The 25,889-nt window shown below is 41.0% G+C and overlaps 2 protein-coding genes across 3 annotated transcripts in view; both read left to right on the top strand.

Annotated features, from left to right (window-relative positions):
* The window catches only part of LOC117503559 (myocyte-specific enhancer factor 2A-like), a 120,667-nt gene extending 115,064 nt beyond the window's left edge, over window positions 1-5,603 (top strand). Inside the window, exons 11-12 of the mRNA XM_034162821.1 lie at window positions 4,620-4,710; window positions 4,937-5,603. Of these exons, the coding sequence (XP_034018712.1) occupies window positions 4,620-4,710; window positions 4,937-5,264 (419 nt within the window). The 3' untranslated portion in view covers window positions 5,265-5,603. The remainder of the gene's footprint in view (window positions 1-4,619; window positions 4,711-4,936) is intronic.
* Window positions 5,604-11,335: 5,732 nt separating this feature from the next.
* The window catches only part of mctp2b (multiple C2 domains, transmembrane 2b), a 138,366-nt gene continuing 123,812 nt past the window's right edge, over window positions 11,336-25,889 (top strand). For both annotated transcript variants that reach the window (XM_034185177.1, XM_034185171.1), the window contains exon 1: window positions 11,336-11,476. The gene's annotated coding sequence lies outside the window, so the exon portion shown is untranslated. The remainder of the gene's footprint in view (window positions 11,477-25,889) is intronic.

Here is a 25,889-nt window from a genome sequence, read left to right as displayed (position 1 = left end):
ACGTCTCCACACAGCCGTCGTACGGTTCTGGAGGGCTTATGTATGCTTCAGGGGACGGAGGAAGGGGCCGTTGAACAACCAGTGGAACGTCATTCTCACACGCAGGGTCCTCGGGAGGGAGAGCCGCAGCGGCGCCCGGAGGGCGCGCTTCCATTTGTGCGGCGAGAGCCTCCACCCTGCGGTTTAGGAGAACGTGCTGCTCGGTCATAAAATCGATCCGAGTGGTGAAAGCGGTGAGGATCCGCTGCAACTCACCGATTACCCCTCCCGAAGCCGCCGCTGCGCCCTGTTCTTCCATTGGCCGTTCAACAGCCGGTTGACGCCCCTCGGGATCCATGACGCTGGCCGAGATATCCTGTTGTGAAAGTGTAGGTACACGGACCCACAACAGGGGGCGCAATGAACGGACAATAGAGAAAGGTGAATAACAAGTTTTACTGTTGTGAACAGGGCACAACCAATACAACAATTAATACTTTGTAAGTCGAAATCTGCTGGTGTTGTGTGGGCAGGCTCGAAGGTAGGAGACGTCCGTCCCCGTCGAACCGGAACCACCCAGATTTCCTCTGCCACCGAAAACCAGGAGTACTGGAACCGCCAAGTCCCGAATTCCCAGGTGGCCACTGCCTTCGCTCGTCGGATCCGGTACTGCTGGCGGGAAAGAGCACAAACACACAGGTATGGGTGCGACAGCACCCAGTAGACGGAGAGGGGAGAAGCCGCCTCCACCTCTTGAAATAATGAAGCAGGAAGGTGAGTACTTATCCAAGCAAGGTGCTTTCTGTAATCAGCTGTCCTGAAATAGTTTAGCAAGGTTTATCAGAGTCCTCAAAATATATACTAGCAGAGTAGGTTACCTTAATCTCAAGGCGATATCTCGGCACTGAGGTGGAGACGCTGTCCTGCTGATATACTCCGTCCTGAGTGCAGTCAGCTGTGTCTAGTAATGGGTGACAGCTGTCAGCCTGACAGCCTTCGTCGGCGGCAGCGCCCTCTGGTGCCTGGAGCCCGCACTCCAGGCAGGGCGCCCTCTGGTGGTGGTGGGCCAGCAGTACCTCCTCTTCAGCGGCCCACACAACACAGATTCCAGGAATCTGGCACCTTGTTAGGGCCCCTTCACACATAACATGAAAGACGCAGAAACCGGAAGAAAATTCACGAACCAAACATGAAATGGGGACCATGAACCATTGTGCGCGTGCACGAACACAGTGCGAGCAGCTGGGACATTTTGTACCACATCACGCCGCTGATGTGGATAAAAATAAAATTAAAAACTAGCTTTATAATTAGTGAATATCACTGGGTTGATATAAATAATAAATAAAAGGGGATGCAATACAGAACCCTGTGGTTAAATAACCCTGGTTAAATAAATAATAAATGCCACTCATGAGATTCGAACCTGCAATTTACAAAAGCTCTGATTACCAGACAGAAACTTTACCACTACAATCACTGTCTTATAACAAGAGCATAAAATGGCTAAAATCAACAAAGAGATAAATGTATTTTTTTTAAAAAGAGAAAAAATCAGCATGATAACTGACAAAACGGCATTTGTTACAGCATATTTTTGCTATCATGTGACTGAAAGTAGTATATTTGTTGCACTGTTGGCTTGTCCTGCGGCACACCGCCCACAGGACATGTGTGTTAGGCCGGGCCCGACACGCATGTCCTGTCAGACAGACGTGACATTCAGATCACCTGCTGCGTGTCCACATGAACTGATGGTCCATTTTAACAGGGGCAGCCTGTCAATGTGTGCACTGTGCTCGCTCTCCAGCCTGTCGCAAAAGTGGTATATGTTCGTATTTCCATATGAGGACAGCAAGCACACACATGCGCATCACAGTGGACAGTAAGGTCCTATCCCTCAAAACACAGTAAGTGTTCTGCAGCTGTGACATCCAGGACCAGAGATCTCAACAGCTACTGCTGTTGACAGCCAGACACGCCCCCTGTTAGCTCAGCGCACAGGCCAAGATGTCACTCTGTGATCAGATGAGAGGCGCCTCGTCTGCGTGTGGAAGTGAGCGCGAACCACATACGCCACGTGTTGGGGGATGGTGGGTGCATGAAACACATGCACACATTTTGTGGGGAGAGCTGACACTTTGGCATGCCACGTGTACTTGGCAACTCCACAACTGTGGGAGCACTTAGACAAATTTCACATCCAGCTCCAAAGTGATCGCCTGCTCACTATTTTCCTGCTAACAGCGTGAATGGCCACACATTTCCTAAGTGCTCCGTGAGCATTATTAGATGGTTGTGTGTCACCTGGAATTTGGCTGATACCTGCCGCGAGATGAATTGAATGGGCTCTCACAGTGAACTCTCTGTCTTTCTGCCACTTGTGTGCGCAAATGGTTCTAGTGACAAGTGTACAAGGCATTAGAGGCAGCTCAGATTTTTCATGAATGCCATGCAATTCCTCCTTCGTGCGCTAGTCAGTTTTAATCGTGTTATGTGTGAAGGGGCCCTTCCCTTGGTCCTTTCATGATTGGCAAGATTATCAGCACTAGTGCTGTCAGGTTGAGGCTCCCTGGTGCACTGCGGATCCACCCTAACCTTCCATGTTTCCCAGCTCAAACCTGTTTCCGATAGTTCTGTATCCTCCGGCCACACCCACTCCTCCCTCCCTCCCTCCAGCTTGTCCGTGGCCATCCGGCTTTCTCTGTTCGCCGCCTTTGAGATGTTTGTTGGCATGGCAGGGGGCTCCAATGTCTGGTTGACTGGCTATGGGCCAGAGGAGCAATCAGATGTTCCCACTCCTTCATCCTGGACGCCTGGCTGGTGAGGGAGTTCCGTTGTTCCCATTTCTGCCTGCCTTTTGGGTCGCTGGGGGGCTCCCATTAGTGGGAGTGCACCTTATTGACAAGTTCAAACAGGTGCAATTAATACGGGTAAAGAGTGCAGAATAGGAGGGCTTCTTAAACAAGAACTAACAGGTCAGTGAGAGCCAGAATTCTTGCTGGTTGGTTGGTGATCAAATACTTATTTCATGCAATAAAATGCAAATTAATTATTTAAAACTCATACAATGTGATTTTTTGGATTTTTATTTTTTTTTTACATTCTATGTCTCACAGTTGAAGTGTACCTACGATAAAAATTACAGACCTCTCCAGTCTTTGAAGGTGGGAAAACTTGCAAAATCAACAGTGTATCAAATACTTGTTTTTCCCCCACTGTGTGTGTGTGTGTGTGTGTGTGTGTGTGTGTGTGTGTGTGTGTGTGTGTGTGTGTGTGTGTGTGTGTGTGTGTGTGTGTGTGTGTGTGTGTGTGTGTGTGTGATATACATCTATAAAATCTGTGTTTATCTATGTCAAATAAAATCTGTTACTTATCTCATATTTATTTGCCCATGTTACTTATTTTTACGATATAGAAGTCCTGAATGGCACACATCACAAACTGAGGGCTTCCTGCTAAAATCCACTGTTCACATCTGCATCTGTGTCTGATATTTTCTGTTGCCCAAACTGCATCAAATAACATGCAGTATGAGAGCCATCTCATGTTTATTTGTCCATCTTGCTTATTTTTGAAATTTAAAAGTCCTTATATTAAGTAGCAGCCCATGCTGTGGTGTGTACATGTGCTATTGAGTTCTTGCCCATTGTTAAACTCGACCCCAGGAAAACATTGCATTAAAAAGTGAGTTCCACTTCCACAAAAAACTGAGACTTTGGAAATTGTCAGCATTGAAGTGGGAAGGAATGCCTTTAGATTTCAGCTCCCTCTGATTGGGCCATTCACCAATCCAAACTGAAACTGCCCAGACTGACTTCCTTGAACACCTTTTTTATCTATTTTATGAGATTGCGAATGGGATTCTTTTGTGCAGTGCCTATGTTTCTAAATATAATCTGCTGGAGACTTTACATCATGTGCATTATTACATTATTATGACCAAGATGATTGTATTTTATTTATCATCGACATTCTCATGTTGATGTTAACCTGTCCATTATAACGTATGCTGCTACCTTTCTTGGCCAGGTCATCCTTGTAACAGAGGTTTCGATCTCAGTGGAATTTTTACCTGTTTAAATAAGGGTTATTATTATTATTTTATAAAATATGGTAATCCAAACAAACCCTCTGAAGTTATTATTTTTCTCTGTGTCAGCTTTAATTTGACTTTCACTTTTCAACACTTGAACTATGAAGCATTTTTGTTGTGATAGTCAAGAATGTCACTCCAAAACTCAACACAGTCTTATATGGGACACTTATACTTTCCAGGGAATTTCTGACTAATGAAATGCCTGTCACCTTCTGACATGAACACTGCTTTAAAGAAAAGCCCAAATCAAATCAAACTTGATTCATAGGGAGTATGCATCCATTGCACATTTTGTGTACAAACATTTGAACTAAATTTCCTGTTTAAAAAAATCATAGTGCAAAGTTACAGGATTTGTTTGGAAAGATTATGAAAAAGTGCTCCTTTCCAAAGTTGGTTTAATAGACTAATCATGACATTTGACATGAGACGGAGCAGTACTGAGCTTGACAGTATCTTCACTTATCTCAGTCGGTTCGTCCCTCATGGTGTTGGTTGCATGTGTGGTGTCGTGTCGCTCACTGTCACTTTTTTTTGGCAGATTACACCCTGAGCAGTCCGGAGCTGTTGGGCTTCAGTTCTCCTGTCGGTGTGGCCTCCGTGGCAACGTTTCACCAGCTGGCCTCACTGAAGTAAGAAATCTGAGAAATGTCCCAAATATTTGAAAGCTGTTTAGTTTTTACCAAGATGAGAATCATGTGTGACACAAGCTAGTTGGGAGGAACACTGGCAGGAATATTGTAGTGCTTTGAGCATCATCAGGGTTGCTGAGTAAATTTTGCACAAATTTAAAGTTATTGCTGTGGCTACTAGGTGGCGCTCTAACTCCACTGTCTGAATCCTTCCTCTTGCTGACAGTGCTGGAAGCTCCAACATGTCTGCTGACGTCAACAGCAGCATCCACATTAAATCCGAGCCAACCTCACAGACACGCGACCACCTCAGCCAGTCAGGCTGCCCGACTCCTCATCCTCACTCCTCTCTCCCTTTAGCCACAAAAGTCAACACGGGAAGATCTCCCGCAGGCAGCCTCAGCTCCTCCTGCAACTCCCACGAGGGTGGGAGAAATCAGGAGGAGTGGCAGCGGCCAGACGTCCGCTCGGATCCCGTAGCTGGCATCAGTAGGTCAGAGGTCAACCAGAGTCCCATTTTTAAACGAAGGCGATTAGACAGCTGGGTGACATAAGACGTCTGGTCACGTGACGACACATATAGATGTCATGGGTGTGTACTTGTTAGTTTTATCTTTGTTTTTGACTCCGTGTTGACAGAAGGATTGAAATTTCCCGTGTTCTCTGATACAAGCAGCCAACAGGAGAATTGGGAAAATGACAGAATGATGTCAGAGTCACAGCTCGGTGTTGCTCGCCACTGTCTGGGTGTCACCGATAACAGATCTTCTCAGTGTATGACGTGCGGAGTCCAGTCTGCAAGCAAAGTTCCCTCAACATCATCCCTGTCTGCCAAGCCACAGTGCTGTTTTTTAATTATGTGTGTGTGTTTTGTATTGTGTACAAACTGGAAGCCGTGGACGTTAATGAAATGTGTTATTACACTAAAACAGTTTTGTGAGCATCATACTGTTGTGCTGTCTGTTGCTGCACAGAATATAAAGCTTCAGCAGAGGCTGTGGATGATTATGATCTTTAGAAGGCCCGTTGTTTTTGGCTGTGTGAAGTACCACACGCTGCACCAGAAACCATGAAACTACCACTGTTACTCATTTACCATTTAATGTGTGTTGTTCTTTTAATTTTCTCGGGTCCTTAGGCTTGTTTCCAATAACTTGGCATGTAGTATTGATGAAGGTCGACTCTGACATTACCATAAAAGGTTTGTTTTCTCATGGTAATCAGGGTTAAAGGTCCACTTTATATCGAACATGACATATACTTGGAATTGGTTTTTCATGTCAGGTTTGATTAAGGTCAATCACTGGTGTCACGATTATTGGAGGGCAAAAATCTAAATTTTAATTTTATTTTGTTGGTGGTATTTTTTCCTTTTCATTTTAAATTGTAACATCTGTTATACTTTATGTAGTTGGGTTCCAGAATTACCAAGTGAGGTAGAATTTGCCAACGGTCATTCATTGAGGTCATGTTTGTGGCCTTGTCCTCCCAGACCATTTTGGCCAAAGTTGATATCATTTTCAATTTATTTCATTTATACAACGCCAAATCACAACAAAGCTGCCTCAGGGTGCTTCACATGAGTAAGGTCTAACCTTTCCAACCCCTAGACTTGAGCAAGCACACAGGTGACAGTGGTCAGGAAAAACTCCCTCTGGTGATGTTGAGGAAGAAACCTGTTGATGAAGGTCAACTTCATAATTCCCCTTAAATCCCATGGGCTCAGAAACACTGATGTGGATGTGGCAATGTGCAAAGAACCTATGAGTGGGTTCAATAGGTTCATTTTAGCAAAGGTCAAGGTCACTGGGATCAACATGAAGGAATTTGAATCTCAACCCAGTTTGGACTAGGTATATGTACAGTGCTGTGAAAATTGTGTCAGTAGCATGGCCCAGGCAGAGGGTCACCCCTTTGAGTCTGGTCTGCTTGAGGTTTCTTCCTGAAATCATCAGATGGAGTTTTTTTCTTACCACTGTCACCTGTGTGCTTGCCCTGGAGGTTGGTAAGGTTAGACCTTTCTTGTGTGAAATGCCTTGAGGCAACTTTGTTGTGATTTGGTGCTATATAAATGAAAAATTGAAATTTAAAAAAATACATAAATTATGTAGAAATACAAACAGTATGGCACTGTATTGTAAAACTGTGTGAAGTAGACAGTTCTCAAAAACTAAAGGACTGTGCAAGAAGGATAAGAGTGAGGAAAGACACCCAGACAACCCAGAAGAAGTTACAGCCTTCTGTGGCTGCGACTGGAGAAATTACGCATAGTGCAAGTTTTGAATTTCGCATCACCAGCTATACAGCTTCATGATAAAGTGGTATAGAGCATGACTTTCATTCCCCACTGACATTATTTTAATTGTCCTTCACAGTGTATTAGAGGCATGAAAACAAAGAGAGACTTTTCTTTTTGAAAGCAGTTATATGTTGTCTTAGGATCATTTCTGGTCATGCAGAATAGAGAGAATGATGGGGTCAGACTTTGTGTGTCGTCATCATTCAGAGTCACCTTGTAGCTCTGGAAAGATAAATACAGCACAGACATTAGGGTCATGTGGCACTCACTATCTTTGACTAACACACTCTTATCTCAGGAGATAAACACGCTTTTCACTCATACACATATTTGCAGCGTGTTTCTTGTTTATGATCACATGTTTTAGTTAAAATGATAGAATCAGAGAGCTGGCGTTTAACCTGTGTGCTCTACACACCACAATACACTGTGCCCTCCAAAAGCATTGGAACACTTGGTATTTCACACATTTTTATTTGTTTACGCCTTTCCAAATACAAAAAATAAAAACATCTAAAATTATCTTCCTTAAACTTAAACTGAAAACAAATTGCTACGACTTCATATAAATTAATTAACCAATAAAAGCCAAGCTGTTGGATTGCAAAGGTAATGGAAGGCTTTGGTATAATACCTGTACATCTAGGGATGGTGGCCAAGCAGATAGTGTGCTTGGTTGAAGTGCAGAAGGTTCCCGGTTTAAACCCCAACCCTGCCACATTTCTTCATGTTATGTGGAGTTGTGTCAAGAAGGGCATCCGGTGTAAAACTTGTGCCAAATCAGCATGTAGATCCTCACTGTATCTGCTGTGGCAACCCGAGTAAAAAACAAGGGAGCAGCCAAAGGAACTTAGTATTGCAGTTTGCTTCAGAAAAGTCACGCTTATAGATACATGAACATTTCCAAGTCACTGAATACAAGACTAAGAATGGTTCACAATGATTCCATGAATAAAAGAGGAAGCGGAAGCGTGACCCGGCCTGGACAACGGAGAGCCCATCAGCAAGCACCTGGGGGCTGGGCTTGCCACGTGGATTTTCCATCTCCACCCTGTGGGCTCCCCACCCGCAGGTGGAACCACTGGGGTCGGGTGCGCTGTCCCATGGGTGGCAGTGAAACCCGAGGACCTCGGCGGAGCAAACACAGGTGGCAGAGGCTAGTTCGCTGTGGGGGGGAGGAGCCGCAGGTGGAGTGATACCAGTTAGATCTGGGGGGCCTCTTCTCCACGCACAGCCTCGGCTCTAGAACCACTCTCCTTGATAGGGGTTGGACCTTATTCTTCTCTGGAGTTGCCCAGGGTGTGAGGCGCCAGGTGGGTGTGGGGATACTCACGAGTCTTCGGCTGAGCACGGCTATGTTGGAGTTTACCCCGGTAGATGAGAGGGTTGCCTCCCTGCACCTTCGGGGGTGGGGGGGAAACTCTGACTGTTGTTTGTGCGTATGCACAGAGCAGCAGTTTGGAGTATTCAGCCTTCTTGGAGTCCATGAATGGAGTCCTGTATGGGGCTCCATAGTTCTGCTGGGGGACTTCAACGCACATGAGGGCAATGACAGAGACACCTGGAGAGGTGTGACTGGGAGGAACGGCCTCCCCGATCTAAACCCAAGCAGTCGTTTGTTCCTGGGCTTCTGTGCTAATCATGAAGTGGTACAGAGGAGGATTTTCATTCACCAAAACAACAAATCTAGGCTTGCATCTCAGATGTACCTTCTGGCAAATTTTAGCTGAACTTTCAGGTCTTCTTTTGAAGAAAATTCTCCTCTGTACCACTTCTTCATGAAGCTGTATAACTGGGGATACAAAATGCAAAACATGCACTATGTACAATTTCTCCAATCACAGCCACAGAAGCCTAAAACTTCTTCTGGGTTGTCTGGGTGTCTTGGTGGCTTTCCTCACTCTTCTACTTCTTGCACAGTCAGTTTTTGAGAACCCAATGCAGATTCACCACAGAGTGCCATATTGTTTGCATTTCTTCATAACTGTTGTAAATAAAGTTCAAGACATATTCAGTGACTTGGAAATGTTCATGCATCCATCCCCTGACTTGTGTGAAGAAAACTAAAACTGATTATTTACAGATATTATACCAAAGCCTCCCATTACTTATGCAACCCTTCATATTGGTTTTTATATTTTTAATTAATTTTTGTCAAGATGTAGAGATTTGCTTTCAATTTGTTTAGGGAAGATAATTTTAGAAATTAAATTTTTTTGTATTTGAAATGGCATAAACAAATTAAAATATGTGAAATACCAAGCATTCCAATACTTTTGAAGGGCACGGCACATTAAGTAAATATAGATATGATTCCAAGTAATATTCCCACCAAATTTGATCCATCTGGGCTTCTTCAGACCATGTTTTCCCTGATCTTGACCTTTTACCAAACTACTCCATAATATGTTCACTGCTAGATATCAGTCTAATTTATATTCACACTAAATATAAAGGAAATCCACCCCCCCCACCCCCCCACACACAGAGTAATTCCTACAATTTCAGTTTTTCCTCCTAAACCTGATGTTAACTGCAGTGTATTTGAAGCAGTTGAAGGTGACAACAGATGTAATACTGTAGTTTCAGTGTTTGTCTTTACAAGAGTAGACGAAGATATGATTCACTCGTGAGTGGGTTTATTAATCTAACAGCAGCAACATTGATAAGATGACAGTCACACAAGCAGCCATGGCCAAAAAAGTGATGCTTTGGAAATGAAGGAAATTCACAGATGAGAACAGTTCTGGTACATCTGCTCTGAATTTCCATCATGCATTTGATGATAAAATTCTTGCAATGAGCCCAGGCCTGTCCCACAGCTGGAAGACAGCTATGTTGGTGTAAGTAAAACTTGTCTTCTTCTGTTGATCTGATACATCAAAATTTACCAAAGTTCAGTTAACAACATGCAGGGGAAGAAAGGAATGTGTCACTCAATCAGTACATTTGACTGGGTCCAGGCCTTTTCTCAAGGCCAGAAAGTCTTTTTGAAATTAGTTTTAATAGACATCATGATTTCACTTTTATGAAGCTACTTTGTGGCTCAAAGTGATTTCAGACAAAACTTCAGGCCTGTCTCTATAGAGCTAAGAGGTCTGAAATTAGTGTCCCGAGGGCCACATGTGGTCTGTGAGGCAGAAGGTTGAGTCCCTTGTTTATTTCTCATTATGGATTTTGTAACAATGTTCCTTCTGGGTTGCACATTAAAAACACATTTTTTGCAAAAAGTAAAAAAACAACAACAATAACAACAACCAAAACAAAACAAAAAGGTTTCTAAAAATTTCTCTCAGCCACATGGGTTTTTTTCAACCTCTCTCAAACTGCTGCTATTCCTGAGTAATGGCAATTATGTTGGTGATGGAGAAGAAAATGGGAACTGTGGCTCATTCAAAGTGTGAAAAGAATGTGATTCTACACAGTAAATTTTGCAGAGTAAAATTTACTCTGCTGGTAAAACATTTGGTCCCACTCCAAATAGAGTTAAATATACTCTATCACAGTGTAAAATCAGCTCTTATTGGAGTAGAAACACTTGATGTGACAAGACAGCAGAGCTGATTTCACTCTATAATAGAGTGTATTTTACTCTATTTACACTGCGGCCAAGTGTTATTCCGGGAGAGTAAATTTTACTCAGCAAAATTTACTGTGTAATATAATGCTCCTGTGATCTGCTACATAACTGATGTGTTCAAGAAATCAGAGTTAGCACTTAAAATTTGATCAGTCATATTGGTCTTAGTGAAGTGTTGTTACTTTATTGTGGCCTTCCTGTGCACACCTTTGCTGCATCCACGAGACCATGGAACCGCCTTAGATCCTGGATGGCAACCACCCAGGCAGGTCCATTTTCATCTTTCTAAAATAACCATCTACCTGCCACAGCCATTTAAAACGTGAGCGTCTCCTTGAACATCTGGAGAAGTTAAATTTTTTTTGAGATTCAGAGATGTGACAACCCCCGCCCCCCCAAACCCCCTGTGAGTTATTGCTCACAGACAGGTCTGATTATAATATTGTGAAAAGGAAATCATTTTAGTTGAACATTACTAGTCTGTTTTATGTACATTTCAACCAGACCATGGTAAGAAAACAAAATTAGTGAAAGAAATAAATGCATTCATTATAGAGCACATAGCTCTGTTAAGGCCCAAAATGCAAAATTTAAAAAGTAAATAAAGAGAACTATAATCACTCAGTCCCAACAGATTTTCTTTTTTAAATGTGTATGAATTTGAGAGTTGCGTGTGCAGCCGGAAAGAGCTTTTATTTTGAAATGCCTGCAAGAGTTGGGTATTTTGTGTCTGACTTGACGCTCGCTACCCTCATGGAGAAGAGGAAGTGTGCGTGTGCGGCGGAGCGTCGGACTCTGTTTTTATTTGTTGTTTTAATCGTAATGTTGAGCAGCTGTGAGCTGAAAGAAGAACACATGGAGGAGAATGTTTCGAACAACACGAAAAGGTAAAAGTCTGCGCATCTGTTGCTTCTTTTTTGCTAAAACAGAAAGTTAGCTGTGGGGTAAGGTGGGGCTGCTCAGGTGAGACCAGGAAAAAAAAACGTTCGTTGGTGGATAGGTGAAAATTATTATTTTTCTCTTCTTTTATATGGAAAGAGTTTGAGTTCAAAGATCTGTTAAGGTAACGCTGCTTTTCCAGTAAGCAGAAACATGATGTAAAAGTGGTCGGTGAGGAGGTCAGTGCAGCAGCCCCTCATCCTTCACAGTACAGAGGCGGAGTTACAGTATTCGGGGGCGGAGCTAAAAAATTGCTTTGGGGTCATTCTGTCTCAGATGATCACCGAAAAAGAAAAAAAAGTGATTTTAAACCTTAACCCCTCAGATTTTTGATTACATTTGTATGGTAGTCTTTATTGGGAAAAGGCTAATTTTCAAATTTCAGCTCAGTCGGACTAACGGTTCCTGAGATATCACAATTTCTTTTTTTTTTTTTTTTTTGTACACTTTTTTCAAGAAAAAGAGCGCATCCACTGAAATTCAATTGACCATAACTCGGCAACTAATGGTCTGATTAAAAAAAAACAAAAAAAACAAAAAACAAGGATTTTACATAAGGAATCCAAATCTCTTTTTATTTGACCTTCCGAGAATTTTTATGCATGATGACCTTTTGACCTACTTTTTGACCTTGAAATTGACAAATTGGGAGAAATTAAATTATAATTGAACAATTGAAGTTGACATACCTGTTGCTAAAATCACTGTCAGTGTATTTTTAGGTATGCACTTTTGACCTAAATTTGGCATCCGCTGCTGTGGATGTATCAGTTATACATGGCCTGAGAGACTTTCCAGGCAGTAATGCTGAGTTTGCATTTCCTGGAATGTGTTTATTTTTTGACAATCGGGAATCCCCCTATTTGACGTAGTTGAAATCTCCCCCTGCAACCTCATTTTCGAACGGCATTCCTGTGATGAGTAGAAGTTAGTAAATTCCGTGATTGAAAAATTGTGACAAAAAAGTCAAAGAAATTCACCTTGAAGGCAAGTAAGATCGGTTTTCAAATCATATAGAACATTTAATTCATGTGATTACCTTTCTGCAAAGTTTGGTGGTGATCGAAGCCTTTGCATGCATATTTTTATGATCCGCAAAACCGCTGTCAAGTCGGCAAGACAGCAGACATGGTGAAATTGATGTTTTTTTTTTTTTGTTTTTTTTTACCTTGAAAGCTACTGTCAGAAAACAGTGTTTATATGGCGGATCATTGCAAATCACAATTTAAATGAGATAATAATTAGGTTTGACAGAGTACTATCATCTTGAAATGTAAACAATGAGGCACCGGTCACGGCTTTCTGGTGTTTGTTCCTTAAAACACACAGAGGTAAATTACCAAGATCTTCCCACCTTCAAATGCTCATAACTTTCTTCATATTTTACATAGAACAAATATTTAAACACCATTTTGAAGGTCTTTATAAGCTCTTTTGCAACCACAATTTCTGTTACAATTCCTGTAATTTTTTTTTGTCACGTACCTAGTATTTTCTACATACAAAAAGCATGAGTTACATGAACATGCATGTAGTTGGGCTATAAATTTGGTTGTCAGATCAGTTCCTGAAAATGAAGAAAACTGTTGAAATAGTTATTGAGATATGTACGAGGTCTGTCAATAAAGTAACAGTCCTTTTTATTTTTTTCAAAAACTATATGGATTTCATTCATATGTTTTTACGTCAGACAAGCTTGAACCCTCGTGCGCATGCGTGAGTTTTTCCACACCTGTCGGTGACGTCATTCGCCTGTGAGCACGCCTTGTGGAAGGAGTGGTCCCGCCCCCTCATCGGATTTTCATTGTCTGGAAATGGTGGAATGATTTGGACTTTTTTTCCATCAGAATTTTTTCAGAAGCTGTTAGAGACTGGCACCTGGAAACCATTTGAAAAATTTATCTGGCTTTCGGTGAAAATTTTACGGACTTCACAGAGAATAAGGACTGTTACTACAGCTTTAAGGATGCTCGGCGCGCCGCGCTCCGAGCTGCGACGACGAAGCAGAAAACGCCAGATCATTTCTAAGCTGATGGCTCTGTGGATACGAGACCGTCCTGTGCACTTTCTCTGGTTATCACAAGAGCTGTACATCAGCCATTTTCCGGCAGATTTCACTTTTAACAAGAGATTTTGTCATGGAAAGCCGCGCGGAGGCTTCGTGCGTAACGACCGATTCGCTGTTTGAGCGAGACAAAGAACACCTCCGTTTCGGCGTGTCATGGGACAAGTTGGGACATGCCCAGCTCTCCACAGGTTCTCTGATACTTACTGGACTGGTAAGCATTGAAAGCCAAGAAGTCCCAACTTGTCCCATGACACGCCGAAACGGAGGTGTTCTTTGTCTCGCTCAAACAGCGAATCGGTCGTTACGCACGAAGCCTCCGCGCGGCTTTCCATGACAAAATCTCTTGTTAAAAGTGAAATCTGCCGGAAAATGGCTGATGTACAGCTCTTGTGATAACCAGAGAAAGTGCACAGGACGGTCTCGTATCCACAGAGCCATCAGCTTAGAAATGATCTGGCGTTTTCTGCTTCGTCGTCGCAGCTCGGAGCGCGGCACGCCATGCGCCATTGTGGGGCGTCCTTAAAGCTGTAGTAACAGTCCTTAATCTCTGTGAAGCCCGTAAAATTTTCACCAGAAAACAACCGAATCTTCGAAATGGTTTCCAGCTGGTTGTCTGGCAGAGCTCCTGAAAAAAATTTCATGAAACAAAGCGGCAGTAGCTCAGCTGTCTGCTGAGAATGAAAATCCGACGAGGGGGCGGGACCACTCCTTCCACAAGGCGTTCTCACAGGCGAATGACGTCACTGACAGGCGTGGAAAAATTCATGCATGCGCACAAGGGTTCAAGCTTGTCTGACATAAAAACATATGAATCAAATCCATATAGTTTAAAAAAAATAATAAAAAGGACCTTTACTTTACTGACAGACCTCGTACATAACCCTAGAGTCTGTCAAGGAGAAATCCTGCAGGAGCCACCCTAGTACATATCAACAGGTCATTCTGAATAGTGACTGGAGATTTTGAAAAGGTCCTCCCGGTAGATACTGTAGTTTCTTCTGTAAGATGATGTCATATGGAGCGCTTATAACACAACGTACATCAGCTTTTGGAATCCAACACCGATCATCCTTTTGATGGCCACTGAAATGTTCTTGCTGGTCTATGAAGTGCATAAATCATATTCTGAAATCACTGAATTCCTCTTCTTCCACAAGTCCAATCCATGGAAGGACATTATAGATGCAGCAGAAAAAGCTCTGTGAATGAACAAATAAGGGCACACATAAATCATCACTGCCTTCATTACCAGGGTCTTGGATCTCTACTAAATCTGGATTATTCATCTGGTTGCTGAGTTTGTATGCTTGCATAGTTGTGAGGATGACAGGGACAAAACGATGGTACTGAAGACTTCCCTTTACTGTTTTGGCTAAATCAAATATTGTTTTTAGTTCAGTTTCACAGCGATTGACCGCATCTTGTTTAACATGAAAGAATTGGATTCCTGGGATTGTCTCTTCACAGTACTCAAGCATTGATTCAGTGATCAGAATGTGCTGTTGAGTCAAACACTGTAGACTTGTCCTTGTGACCAGTCTTTTAGAATAGATTAGTCTTTATTGTCATTGTACAGGGAGGGATACAGCAAAATTGGTGGTGCTCCTGCAGTGTTACTGTACACCACAATATATATATATATATATATATATATATATATACACACACACACAACCCCAATTCCAATGAAGTTGAGATGTTGTGTGAAATGTAAATGAAAAACAGAATAAAATGATTTGCAAATCCTTTTCAACCAATACAACAAAGACAAGATATTTAATGTTCAAATTGATAGACTTTTTTTGTTTTTGTGCAAATATTTGCTCATTTTGAAATGGATGCCTGTAACACGTTTCAAAAAAGCTGGGGCAGTGGCAATAAAAGACTGGGAAAGTTGATGAATGCTCAAAGAACACGTGTTTGGAACATTCCACAGGTGAACAGGTGAATTGGAAACAGGTGAGTGCCATGATTGGGTATAAAAGGAGCATCCCAAAAAGGCTCAGCAGTTCGCAAGCAAAGATGGGGCGAGGATCACCACTTTGTGAACAACTGCATGAAAAAATAGTCCGTTTAAGAACAATGTTTCTCACCGTTCAGTTGCAAGGAATTTAGGGATTCCATCATCTACAGTCCATAATATAATCAGAAGATTCAGAGAATCTGGAGAACTTTCTACAAATAAGCGGCAAGGCTGAAAACCAACATTAAGTGCCCGTGACCTTTGATCCCTCAGGCGGCACGGCATTAAAAATCAACATCATTGTGTAAAGGATCTTACTGCATGGGCTCAGGAGTATTTTTTTTTTTAATCTTTATTTATTTCATTCATTTAAAAGAAAAAGACAGAAAAGCAGAAATGAAATTTACAAGACTTTGAATGAAAAAGGAGCAGAGAGAAGAACAAGTCTTATATTTTCTGCCCCTTTTTTGACAATACAATCTTTCAATTTTAATTATCAATTATCATTTCAGAAAACCATTGTCAGTTAACACAGTTCGTCGCTACATCTACAAGTGCAAGTTTGCTGGAAGAAGCAGGGAGGGCATGGGCTCTAGACCCATTAGCCTCTCTGGCTATGCTCCTGTAGTCACTGAGAAAAAGTGAAACTTGGCTCGTATTAAGTTGAAATTTCAGTCTCTGTGCCAAGTATTATAATGTATCACATGCCAAGAACTAAGAACTGCCACCACCGACTCTAGTTTTGAAGGTGTTCAAAGACAACTTTGCCAGGAAACAAGCATTTGTTTGATGCACATCAAACAAATGCTTCAAAAGTCAAATTTTTACTTGTACACATTTTTAATATTCAGTTTAGGAGTAAATATGCTTATTGAACTAATCATCATGCTGTAGACTGTGAATGTTGCATAGTGACTGGTTTTTCTACAGATTGTCTTTAGTAATCCTTCAGCCACTGTGCAAAAATCCCGAACCATGAATTTGTCAATCAGAAATTGTAATCTCAGGAGTGTGAAGATTTTTATTTATTTTGTGTGTGTGTGTGGGGTGGGGGGGTGGGGGGGGGGGGGGTGGTGGTTATGATGTCTACAGTGATGTGCATCTTGACTTTACCGCATAGCAAACTGTGGCAACCACAAAATGTGAAATACTTTCAGGAAATAACTTCATTTCTTGTTCTGACAAGACGGAGCTGCAATGCAGTTGCTTAAGTCTGGATAACAGGCAGAAAGACACTACTGGTGTGTGTGTGTGTGTGTGTGTGTGTGTGTGTGTGTGTGTGTGTGTGTGCTTAAGAAGAATCTTTTTAAAATTGCTTATTTTATAACAATAAAAACATTCACATAATTCAGAATGCATTTCCATCTCAGAATAACTGAAGAAATAATTTCAGATACAGTGAGGAAAATAAGTATTTGATCACCCTGCGATTTTGCAAGTTCTCCCACTTAGAAATCATAGAGGGGTCTGAAATTTTCATCTTAGGTGCATGTCCACTGTGAGACATAATCAAAAAAAAAAAAAAAAATCTGGGAATCACAATGTATGATTTTTTAAAATAATTTATTTGTATGTTACTGCTGCAAATAAGTATTTGAACACCTGTGAAAATCAGTGTTAATATTTGGTACAGCAGCCTTTGTTTGCAATTACAGAGGTCAAACGTTTCCTGTAGTTTTTCACCAGGTTTGCACACACTGCAGCAGGGATTTTGGCCCATTCCTCCATGCAGATCTTCTCTAGATCATCCAGGTTACTGGGCTGTCGCTGAGAAACACGGAGTTTGAGCGCCCTCCAAAGATTTTCTATTGGGTTTAGGTCTGGAGACTGGCTTGGCCACTCCAGACCCTTGATATGCTTCTTACGGAGCCACTCCTTGGTTATCCTGGCTGTGTGCTTCGGGTCATTGTCATGTTGGAAGACCCATCCACGACCCATCTTCAATGCTGTAAGTGAGGGAAGGAGGTTGTTCCCCAAAAATCTCGCAATACATGGCCCTGGCCATCCTCTCCTTAATACAGTGCAGTCGTCCTGTCTCATGTGCATAAAAACACCCCCAAAGCATGATGCTTCCACCCCCATGCTTCACAGTAGGGACGGTGTTTTTGGGATGGTACTCTGCATTCTTCTTCCTCCAAACACGGCGAGTGGAATTAAGAACAAAAAGTTCTATTTTGGTTTCATCTGACCACATAACTTTCTCCCATGACTCCTCTGGATCATCCAAATGGTCATGGGCAAACTTAAGACAGGCATGGACGTGTGCTGATTTAAGCAGGGGAACCTTCCATGCAATGCATGATTTTAACCTTCTAATTTGGAATAATAAGTGGAGTGCAGGTGGACTTTTAGAGGAGACTAACAGGTCTTTGGGGGCCAGAATTTCTGCTGATTGGCAGGTGTTCAAATACTTATTTGCAGCAGTAACATGCAAATAAATTATTTAAAAAAAATCATACATTGTGATTTCTGGATTTTTTTAGATTATATCTCTCACAGTGGACATGCACCTAAGATGAAAATTTCAGACCCCTCCATGATTTCTAAGTGGGAGAAATTGCACAATCCCAGGGTGTTCAAATACTTATTTTCCTCACTGTATCTGCAAATCTTTGGATATTATCAAAGCATTTATTTTAAGCAGTTGCAGTATATTTAAGTTGAGAGTATGTAATTGAATTTGAAAGCAGACATTCATTAGTTTTAGAGTATATCCATCAACAAATGTATGCAGTGGGAACTGCAGCACTTTATTTTTCTGGTCCTCCAATTTTACTTCTGAAGTTGTCTAGTTGTAAGATTCCGTCATTCTAATTATGGAAATGATCTCATTCAAGCAACTCCTGCTGACACGTGCAAATTATATATGGTTATAAATGGATAGGACTTGGTGTGTAGTTTAACACCTCACATTTGGTTTTGACCTTCAAAATACTTTGATTTAGGACATTTCATTTTGAGGAAAAAGGGTGGTGTCTTCTTAATGTAACATGTCCCAGACTGCAATGGACACAAAAATGATATTGGTACCAAAGGACAGGGGGAGGTCTCTATGTTTGCATCTGACCTTGACCCTCAAATGACCTTGACTCGCATTCAAAGCGGCAAAACAACACTTACATCCCAGCCTCAGTACACTATAGCCTACACAAAAATGGCCATTCCGGGGTGATAGCTATAGCCAGGTAGGGCTCATTGAAGGGTTGCACTGGGTCAAAATATGAACATCCTTCATTCATATTGAAAACTCACTCACTCACCTTCAACTGCTTATCCAATATTGAAACCTATACCACATTATTTGTCTGATCATAAAGATTCCAAAAAAGTATAGTTTGGACTATCTGTGACTGAATGTTATTGGGTAAAAACAGCAAAAATGGTGGCAAAGGTCAGTTTCAAGTTGTACAGGGGTCAGAAGTTAAAGCTGCTCCAATTTTATTAAAGCATAATGCAAATTGTTGGTTGAGCTAATAGGGTTTTAAAAAAGAAATAGTTTGCATTATCGGTTATGTTTAGTTGTCACATTATGGGGGTGACAGATGGTATTGAATCTGATGGCCGCCGGCCTTGTTTGACCTTTATTTTGGAGACCAAACATTTAAGACCGTCAACACTATTCCATTTATTAATCCTGATATAGTGTGGTGGATTTGGCACCAGTGCGTGCCCTCAGACCGGAGCTGAACTGACTACACTAATTTATGTGCTGCTTGTATTCTGACAGCATAATCGTTTTGCGTTGACACAGCAGTGTTTTTCTTTTGACACTTTGACTTTTAAATTCTACACTCTGCCGTATTAATACGTTGAGTTGCAGGATGTCCAGCTGTTTACTGTTCCCAATGAATGTTTCTGGACAAGGTCATCTGACTGGATGAAGGACGTATAGTCTTGTGTCTCCTTGGCCTGGATTAGTTCCAGGTTTACTTGCTCCGCTACTCAGAGTGGAAGAAATGCTGACTAATTTACTGTTTACTCCAAACTGAAATCATCTCTTGTGTGTCAATTAAAACTGTGTGAAATGATGAAAACTGAATTCTGGGAATTTGACTTTTGCATTTGAGAAAGTGGTGTTATGAATGGTGCTGATACAGATGAGGGACAGCAAGTCAAAATGAGATGGAATGAAATATTAATGTTGGGTGGCAACATCAGAGCAGATAAAGTAACAAGAGAACAATAATTTAGCACCAGCGAATCACTTGTCAGCTGCAATGGTAGGTGAAAATATCACAACTAAAGCAGCATATAGTGAAGCGCAGTTCTGGCATGTGGGTTTTTCGGCGTCCTCATTTTAACTCATTTTAACCGAATGAGCCGCGTTTTGTAAGTAAAAGCAAGCGAAGTTGCACATTGAAAGAGTGTAAAAGTGTTTGGAAACCTGTGTGCCCGAAATGTCGATTGACGGGCTTGTTACGAGGCTGAAAGATAAGAAAGATGCCACCGCAGGTGATTCTGGATTGTCAGACACGGTGTTGCGGGAGCTGAAGACGCTGAACAATAAAATGGATGGGATGAAAGACATGTTTGAGAAACAATTAAACTCCAAGATGGACAGTCTGCACAACTCGATGGAAAAGATGATTACAGAAAACAGAGATTGCTTGAAAGCTGAACTCGCTCTGAAAACCAGAGAAATTCAAAACAATTTGGACTTGGAGCTCGGCCACGTAGTGGCGAGAATTGAACAGCTGGAAGTTAAAGTTGATGGGGCAAAGAACAAAGCGAATACTCACTTTGATCCTGATGTTTCGGTGATCATCTCTGGTGTAGAGTTTGTGGAAGGGGAAAACGTTATGGCTGTTGTGGAGGAGCTGCTCACCCAGGGGCTGGAGTGGGAGAGCCCCTGTGGTGGCAGCTGAAAGGCTGAAAGAAAGAGGAGGACGGCCCGGATTGATAAAGGTTGAATTCGGCTCCGTGCAAGATAACGTGGACGTACTGCGTAAGAAACAGAGGCTGAAAAGTGATGATAGATTCAGGGGAGTCTTCATTCGTTCAGCCAAGGCTCACTCCGAAAGACTGGTGGAACTGAATTTCAGAACATTACTGGATGAAATACCCACCAGTCGGCAGTTTTACATCACCGGGAACGGGAGAGTGAGGAGACGCCTGGTAGCTGCAGGTGCGGTTGATAACCGACGAGAGGAGGAGAGACGGAGGGTCGACAACTGAGGATCCCCCGCTCAGCCGTAAGTTATGATCAATTCGTCCTTGTACAAAGGAACATAAATGGCTGGACGGATATGAACTATGAACTCAGACTCTTGATGCTATTGAACTTTAAGCCGGACTTTATCTCTCTTAACGAAACGCATCTTACAGGATCAAATGTGATTAATGTAGATGGGTATACTTGGTTTGGTTATAACAGGAAAACTCACATTAAAGCCTCTAAAGGGTCGGGGGGTGTGGGTATTTTGGTTAAAAATGATGTCCTCAGTTCTTATAACGTAAGTGTGATGGATAAAGCAGTAGATGGTATTATCAGCCTTCAGGTCAAACACTTGGTTTCAGAGTACTGCTTTATAATTATTTTCCTGTTATTTTCCTCCGGAAGGTTCCGTATGGGCCGACGCACACGGACTGTATAATCACCTGTTGGTCTAGATGTATAATCTGGTGGACATTGATGCTGTTTATATCTGTGGAGATTTAAATAGCCGAATAGGGCATTTGGAAGACTTTATTGGTGAGACAGATATGCATGTTCCACCCAGAGTCATTCTGGATAATATTGTAAATAAACGGTGAAATGCTGATAGAATTTTTAAAGGACTCTAAATGCTGTGTCTTGAATGGGTGGATGCCTGGAAAAGATAACTTTACCTCAATTTCTGTAAAAGGGAGGGCTGTTGTTGATTACATTATTCTCATGAATGCTTAAGCAGCTGTACTGAATTCAACATTTACAGTCCTCATGAGCAAATTGAGAATGGGAGTGTCCGCTGTTTCAACATGCTTGGGGACAGGTGTAAAGTACCGGATCAGTCATTGTTGGTCCTGAGTTTTCAAGCAGGAGGGGGCTTAGCTGCTGATTATTTGGGGTCAGATAATGTTCTGCCAAGTTATTTCCCGCAGAAAAATGTTAGAACAGTCTCTCCTCATGCCCTTTCCACTAATGTGTGTCAAACCATGTTTGTTGAATTCTTAGATAGGCTCACTCTAGTACAATGTCCAAAAGATATTGATAAATGGTATAGCTACTTTTGTGAATACATCTGCAATGTCAATAATGGTCGAAGAAATGTTTGCACCAAGTCAGGTGGATTTATTAGAAAACATAAACCTTATTGGAACGAACAGTTGAAAGAAATGTGGAAGGAAATGAGAAGGGCTGAGAAAATATTCTTAAAGTGTGATAGTAATGACATGAGGAAACAACAATTAAGGAATGAATTTAAGGTTAAACAACAGAGCTTTGATAAGAAACTGAGAGCCTGTATAAAAGAAAACATGAGGGGGCAGTCATTAACCCCTTAACACCTGAATTTAAATAGCTGTATATAAAAAGTTTTGTGTGTGTTTTTGCCTTTAAGTAGATGGTAAATAATGTTGAGATTATTAATTTCACTTTTGCACAAAAAATAAATAGTAATTTTGGTAATAATTATGTTGTGTTATAATAATAATGGTATGTTTGCAAATTTGCGACAACAGGCATACTGGTCAATTTGGTATGTTGCATATTTGAGTCAAATATTGTAGCATATATGTGACAATAGGCGTTAAAGGGTTAAAAAATAGAGCATTTGCAATCAAATAATCCTCAGTTGTTTTGGAACTTGATAAATTAGTTGGGCCCGAAAAGGGTTAAACCTATCCTGATGGAAGTGGTGTTGGAAAATGGATCCTCTCTCTTTTCTGTCGACTGTGTTTTGACAAAATGGGAAAAAGATTTTTGTTCTTTATTTGCTTGAAGTAATTGCCTTCCAGAGTGGGATAATTATTTTTTTGCAAAGAGAGTTGAAGAAAAAAATGTTATGGAAATTAATACGCAGCAAGTGTCTTATTTCCCCAACCTGTACTTAAATGCTAGCATCTCTCAGGAGGAGGTAAAAAGGGCGATTGATACATTTAAACTAAGAAAAGCTACAGGTATTGATAATTTATCTAATGACTTACTTAAAGTGCCCTGTCTATTCCAAATTTTGTGTAAATTTTTTTCCATCTGTTTTGAGTACAGCTTAGTTCCTTCTGAATGGTATAAATCCATTATTAAACCAATTCCAAAGTCCCCATATAATGATCCTAGAGTTCCTTTGAACTATAGAGGGATAAGTCTTTTAAGTTGTGTTTACAAGCTCTACTCCAGTATTCTTAATAGACGATTATATAGTTACCTGGAGACATTTGATTTGTTGGTTGATGAGCAGAATGGTTTTCGAAAGAATAGAGCCTGTATTGACCACATATTCTCTCTGTCCACTCTAGTTCAAGTGAGAATACAAGAGAGTAAACCAAATTTCTCATGTTTTATAGACTTTCAGAAAGCATTTGATTACATTAATCATGATCTTCTTAGTTTCAAACTGTTAAATACTGGTATAGATGGCAAATTTTTTAACACCTTGAAAGTAATTTACCAAACACCAGTTGCATGTGTGCAGATCAATGACTATAGAACCGGCTGGTTTTCAACTCAGTCAGGTGTTAAGCAGGGGGACGTGCTGTCACCAACGCTGTTTGCAATTTATATTAATGATTTGATAATAGAAATTAAGCAAGCAGATCTTGGTGTCAGACTGGGAGATCTTACAGTTGGCACTCTTGTTTATGCAGATGACCTAGTCCTCCTGTCAGAGACTGTAGACGATCTTCAGAAAAAGTTGGATGTAGTTCATGATTGGTGCAACAGATGGAGATTAAAGCTAAATGAAGATAAAACGCAGATTATGCATTTTAGGAAGAAGGGTGAACTTCAGTCTGATTTTAAGTTTTATTTTGGTTCAATACCCTTGTCATATACTGAACATTATAAATATCTAGGACTTACTCTTGATGCCCATCTTACCTTTGAAAAAGGAATAAAAACTCTATCAGACTCTGCAGGCAGAGCTCTGGGAGCTGTTCTTAACAAGGTCAAGCTGTGTAGGGATCTTGGGTACAATGCGTATACACAGTTGTATAATTCTTGTGTTTGTCCAATTTTAGACTACTGTGCAGGAGTTTGGGGGTACTGTAATCTAACAAAATGTATTACACTTCAAAATAGGGCTATGTGCTGCTTTCTTGGTGCACACAAAATGGCCCCTAAGCTCGCTGTATGTGGTGATATGGGATGGGAACCTTGTGAAATGCGGATTAAGGGTGACATGGTGCGACTTTGGAATAGGTTTATTAATATGTCTGACAGCAGACTTGTCAAACAAATATTTCTGTGGGACCTATCAAAAAACTGTCATTGGACAAAGGAACTTATTAAAATCTTTGAAGTAGGTCTTCAATATATTTATAGAAATAAGTTGTCCTGTAATGTTAAACAGATTAAGGAAATGTTGTTTGAAAATTATAAACAGAAGTGGGCAGAAGAAATTCTGCACAAACCCAAATTAAGAGTGTACATTTTGATAAAGTCGGCCTACCAACCAGAGCCATATGTCACCCTTAACCTACCTAAAGCACAGAGATCTGTTTGTGCTCAGTTGAGATGTGGTATTCTGCCTCTGGCGGTTGAAATGTGACATTTCCATTCGATCCCTGAAGAGAATAGGAAGTGTCACCTTTGTGACCTGGGAGAGGTGGAAAACGAAATGCTTTTTTTGTTCTACTGTCCTTTCTACCATAATTTGAGGCATACATTTTTTTCTCAGAATGACCACTGAATGTTCCGATTTATTTTATATGACAGATGAATGTAGACTTGCATATCTATTTAACAAAAAGGTTTTCCATATGGCTCAATTTATGTTGGATGCCTATCTGCTCCGCAGGGGCACGCTTTGTTTGATTATGAAGCTATGACTGGACACTGAAACTGATTGATAATGAAGTATGTTTTGAGTATTGTAAACTGTAAACGTCAGTTCTAGATTGGTGGATGTGTTGTGGCATCCCTCTGTTTATTGTTCTTTATTTTCTATGGTGTGTCTTATAAGCCCATGAGGGCTGGGCACCTCTTTGGTGTATTACACCTTGAAAATAAAAATATCATATCTAAGAATCAAGTCTGCTGACACCATGGAGTTGTACATGATGATATGGAAAATATTTGACATTATCATATACCTATAAATGATACGCCAATATGATTGGATAAAACACTAAACAATAAATAGCAATACACCCTTTTCGCGGACGGGACTAAGTGCACAGCTCCAAACGCTGTGTGGCTCTCTGTCGTGTCGATTTCAGTTGGATTTAGTAACTTCAAAGCGAGTCTCCATTTTAAATCAAATGACAGCTCTTTCCAAATGTTGTGATACAGACAACAAACTACAACTGACTGAAACCATTTTTATTTTCTCCCAAAATGAGTCATCCCCCATTTTTTATGAATTACATTGATGTTGACGTGCAGCGCAGCCGGCTGCAAGACTGCAGCTCAGAGGCTATGGGGTTAAATTTGTCTCATTAATATCTGAAAAGAAATGCTTTTGACCAAAACTACAGATTTTGTTTATCTCTTTTTCTGTCCAGAGATCTAGGATCCATCTTGTATTTCAAGGATCCAGTGACCATGTACAGGTTTTAATAGGGTATCGTTAAGAAATGTTTCGATCCACTGACATTGTAGCCTTTTTGCTTAACGATTCCTTCATCGGTCCTTCAGAGTGGCCATTGCTTTTGGGGGTGTTAGTCGGGAAAATGATCATGTTTCTGCGTCGATTACAGAACCCCTGCAGGGTCTATAATCAGCTGTTTCTGCAGCGTGGCTTTTCTTTGAAGCTTGAAGCATTTTTCTGACCCGCTGCTTCATGGTTCTTTGTTTTATTTTGCTTTCTTAATTTTTACCTGCTAAAACCCCAAAGAGCATATGTCTGTGAGTAATATTTATCGTTTTTTATCTTAAACTGACTTGTTATGGTCTTCTGAAACAGGTGATAGATGTAGGATATTTTATGACTTAAAAACGGGACCAATGCTAATGTGTTAGCATGTCTATGGCATTTTCAATGTTAAAGTTAGCATTCAGCTGTTCCCATCTCAGCACGTTTGTGTGCATTTGTTTTCTTTATAATTAATGGCTCAGCATTTGTTGTCGTAAGAGTCAAATGTATTACAAATTGTAATATGTTTTAATTTATTTTTGTTTATATATTAATAATAATAATAGCAACAACAATAATAGTAATAACTAATAATGCTACAATACAATTTTAGAGAAAGA

This window comes from Thalassophryne amazonica, chromosome 2 (assembly GCF_902500255.1).
Source record: "Thalassophryne amazonica chromosome 2, fThaAma1.1, whole genome shotgun sequence".
Lineage (NCBI taxonomy): Eukaryota > Metazoa > Chordata > Actinopteri > Batrachoidiformes > Batrachoididae > Thalassophryne > Thalassophryne amazonica.
This window is presented reverse-complemented; position numbering and strand designations above follow the sequence as displayed.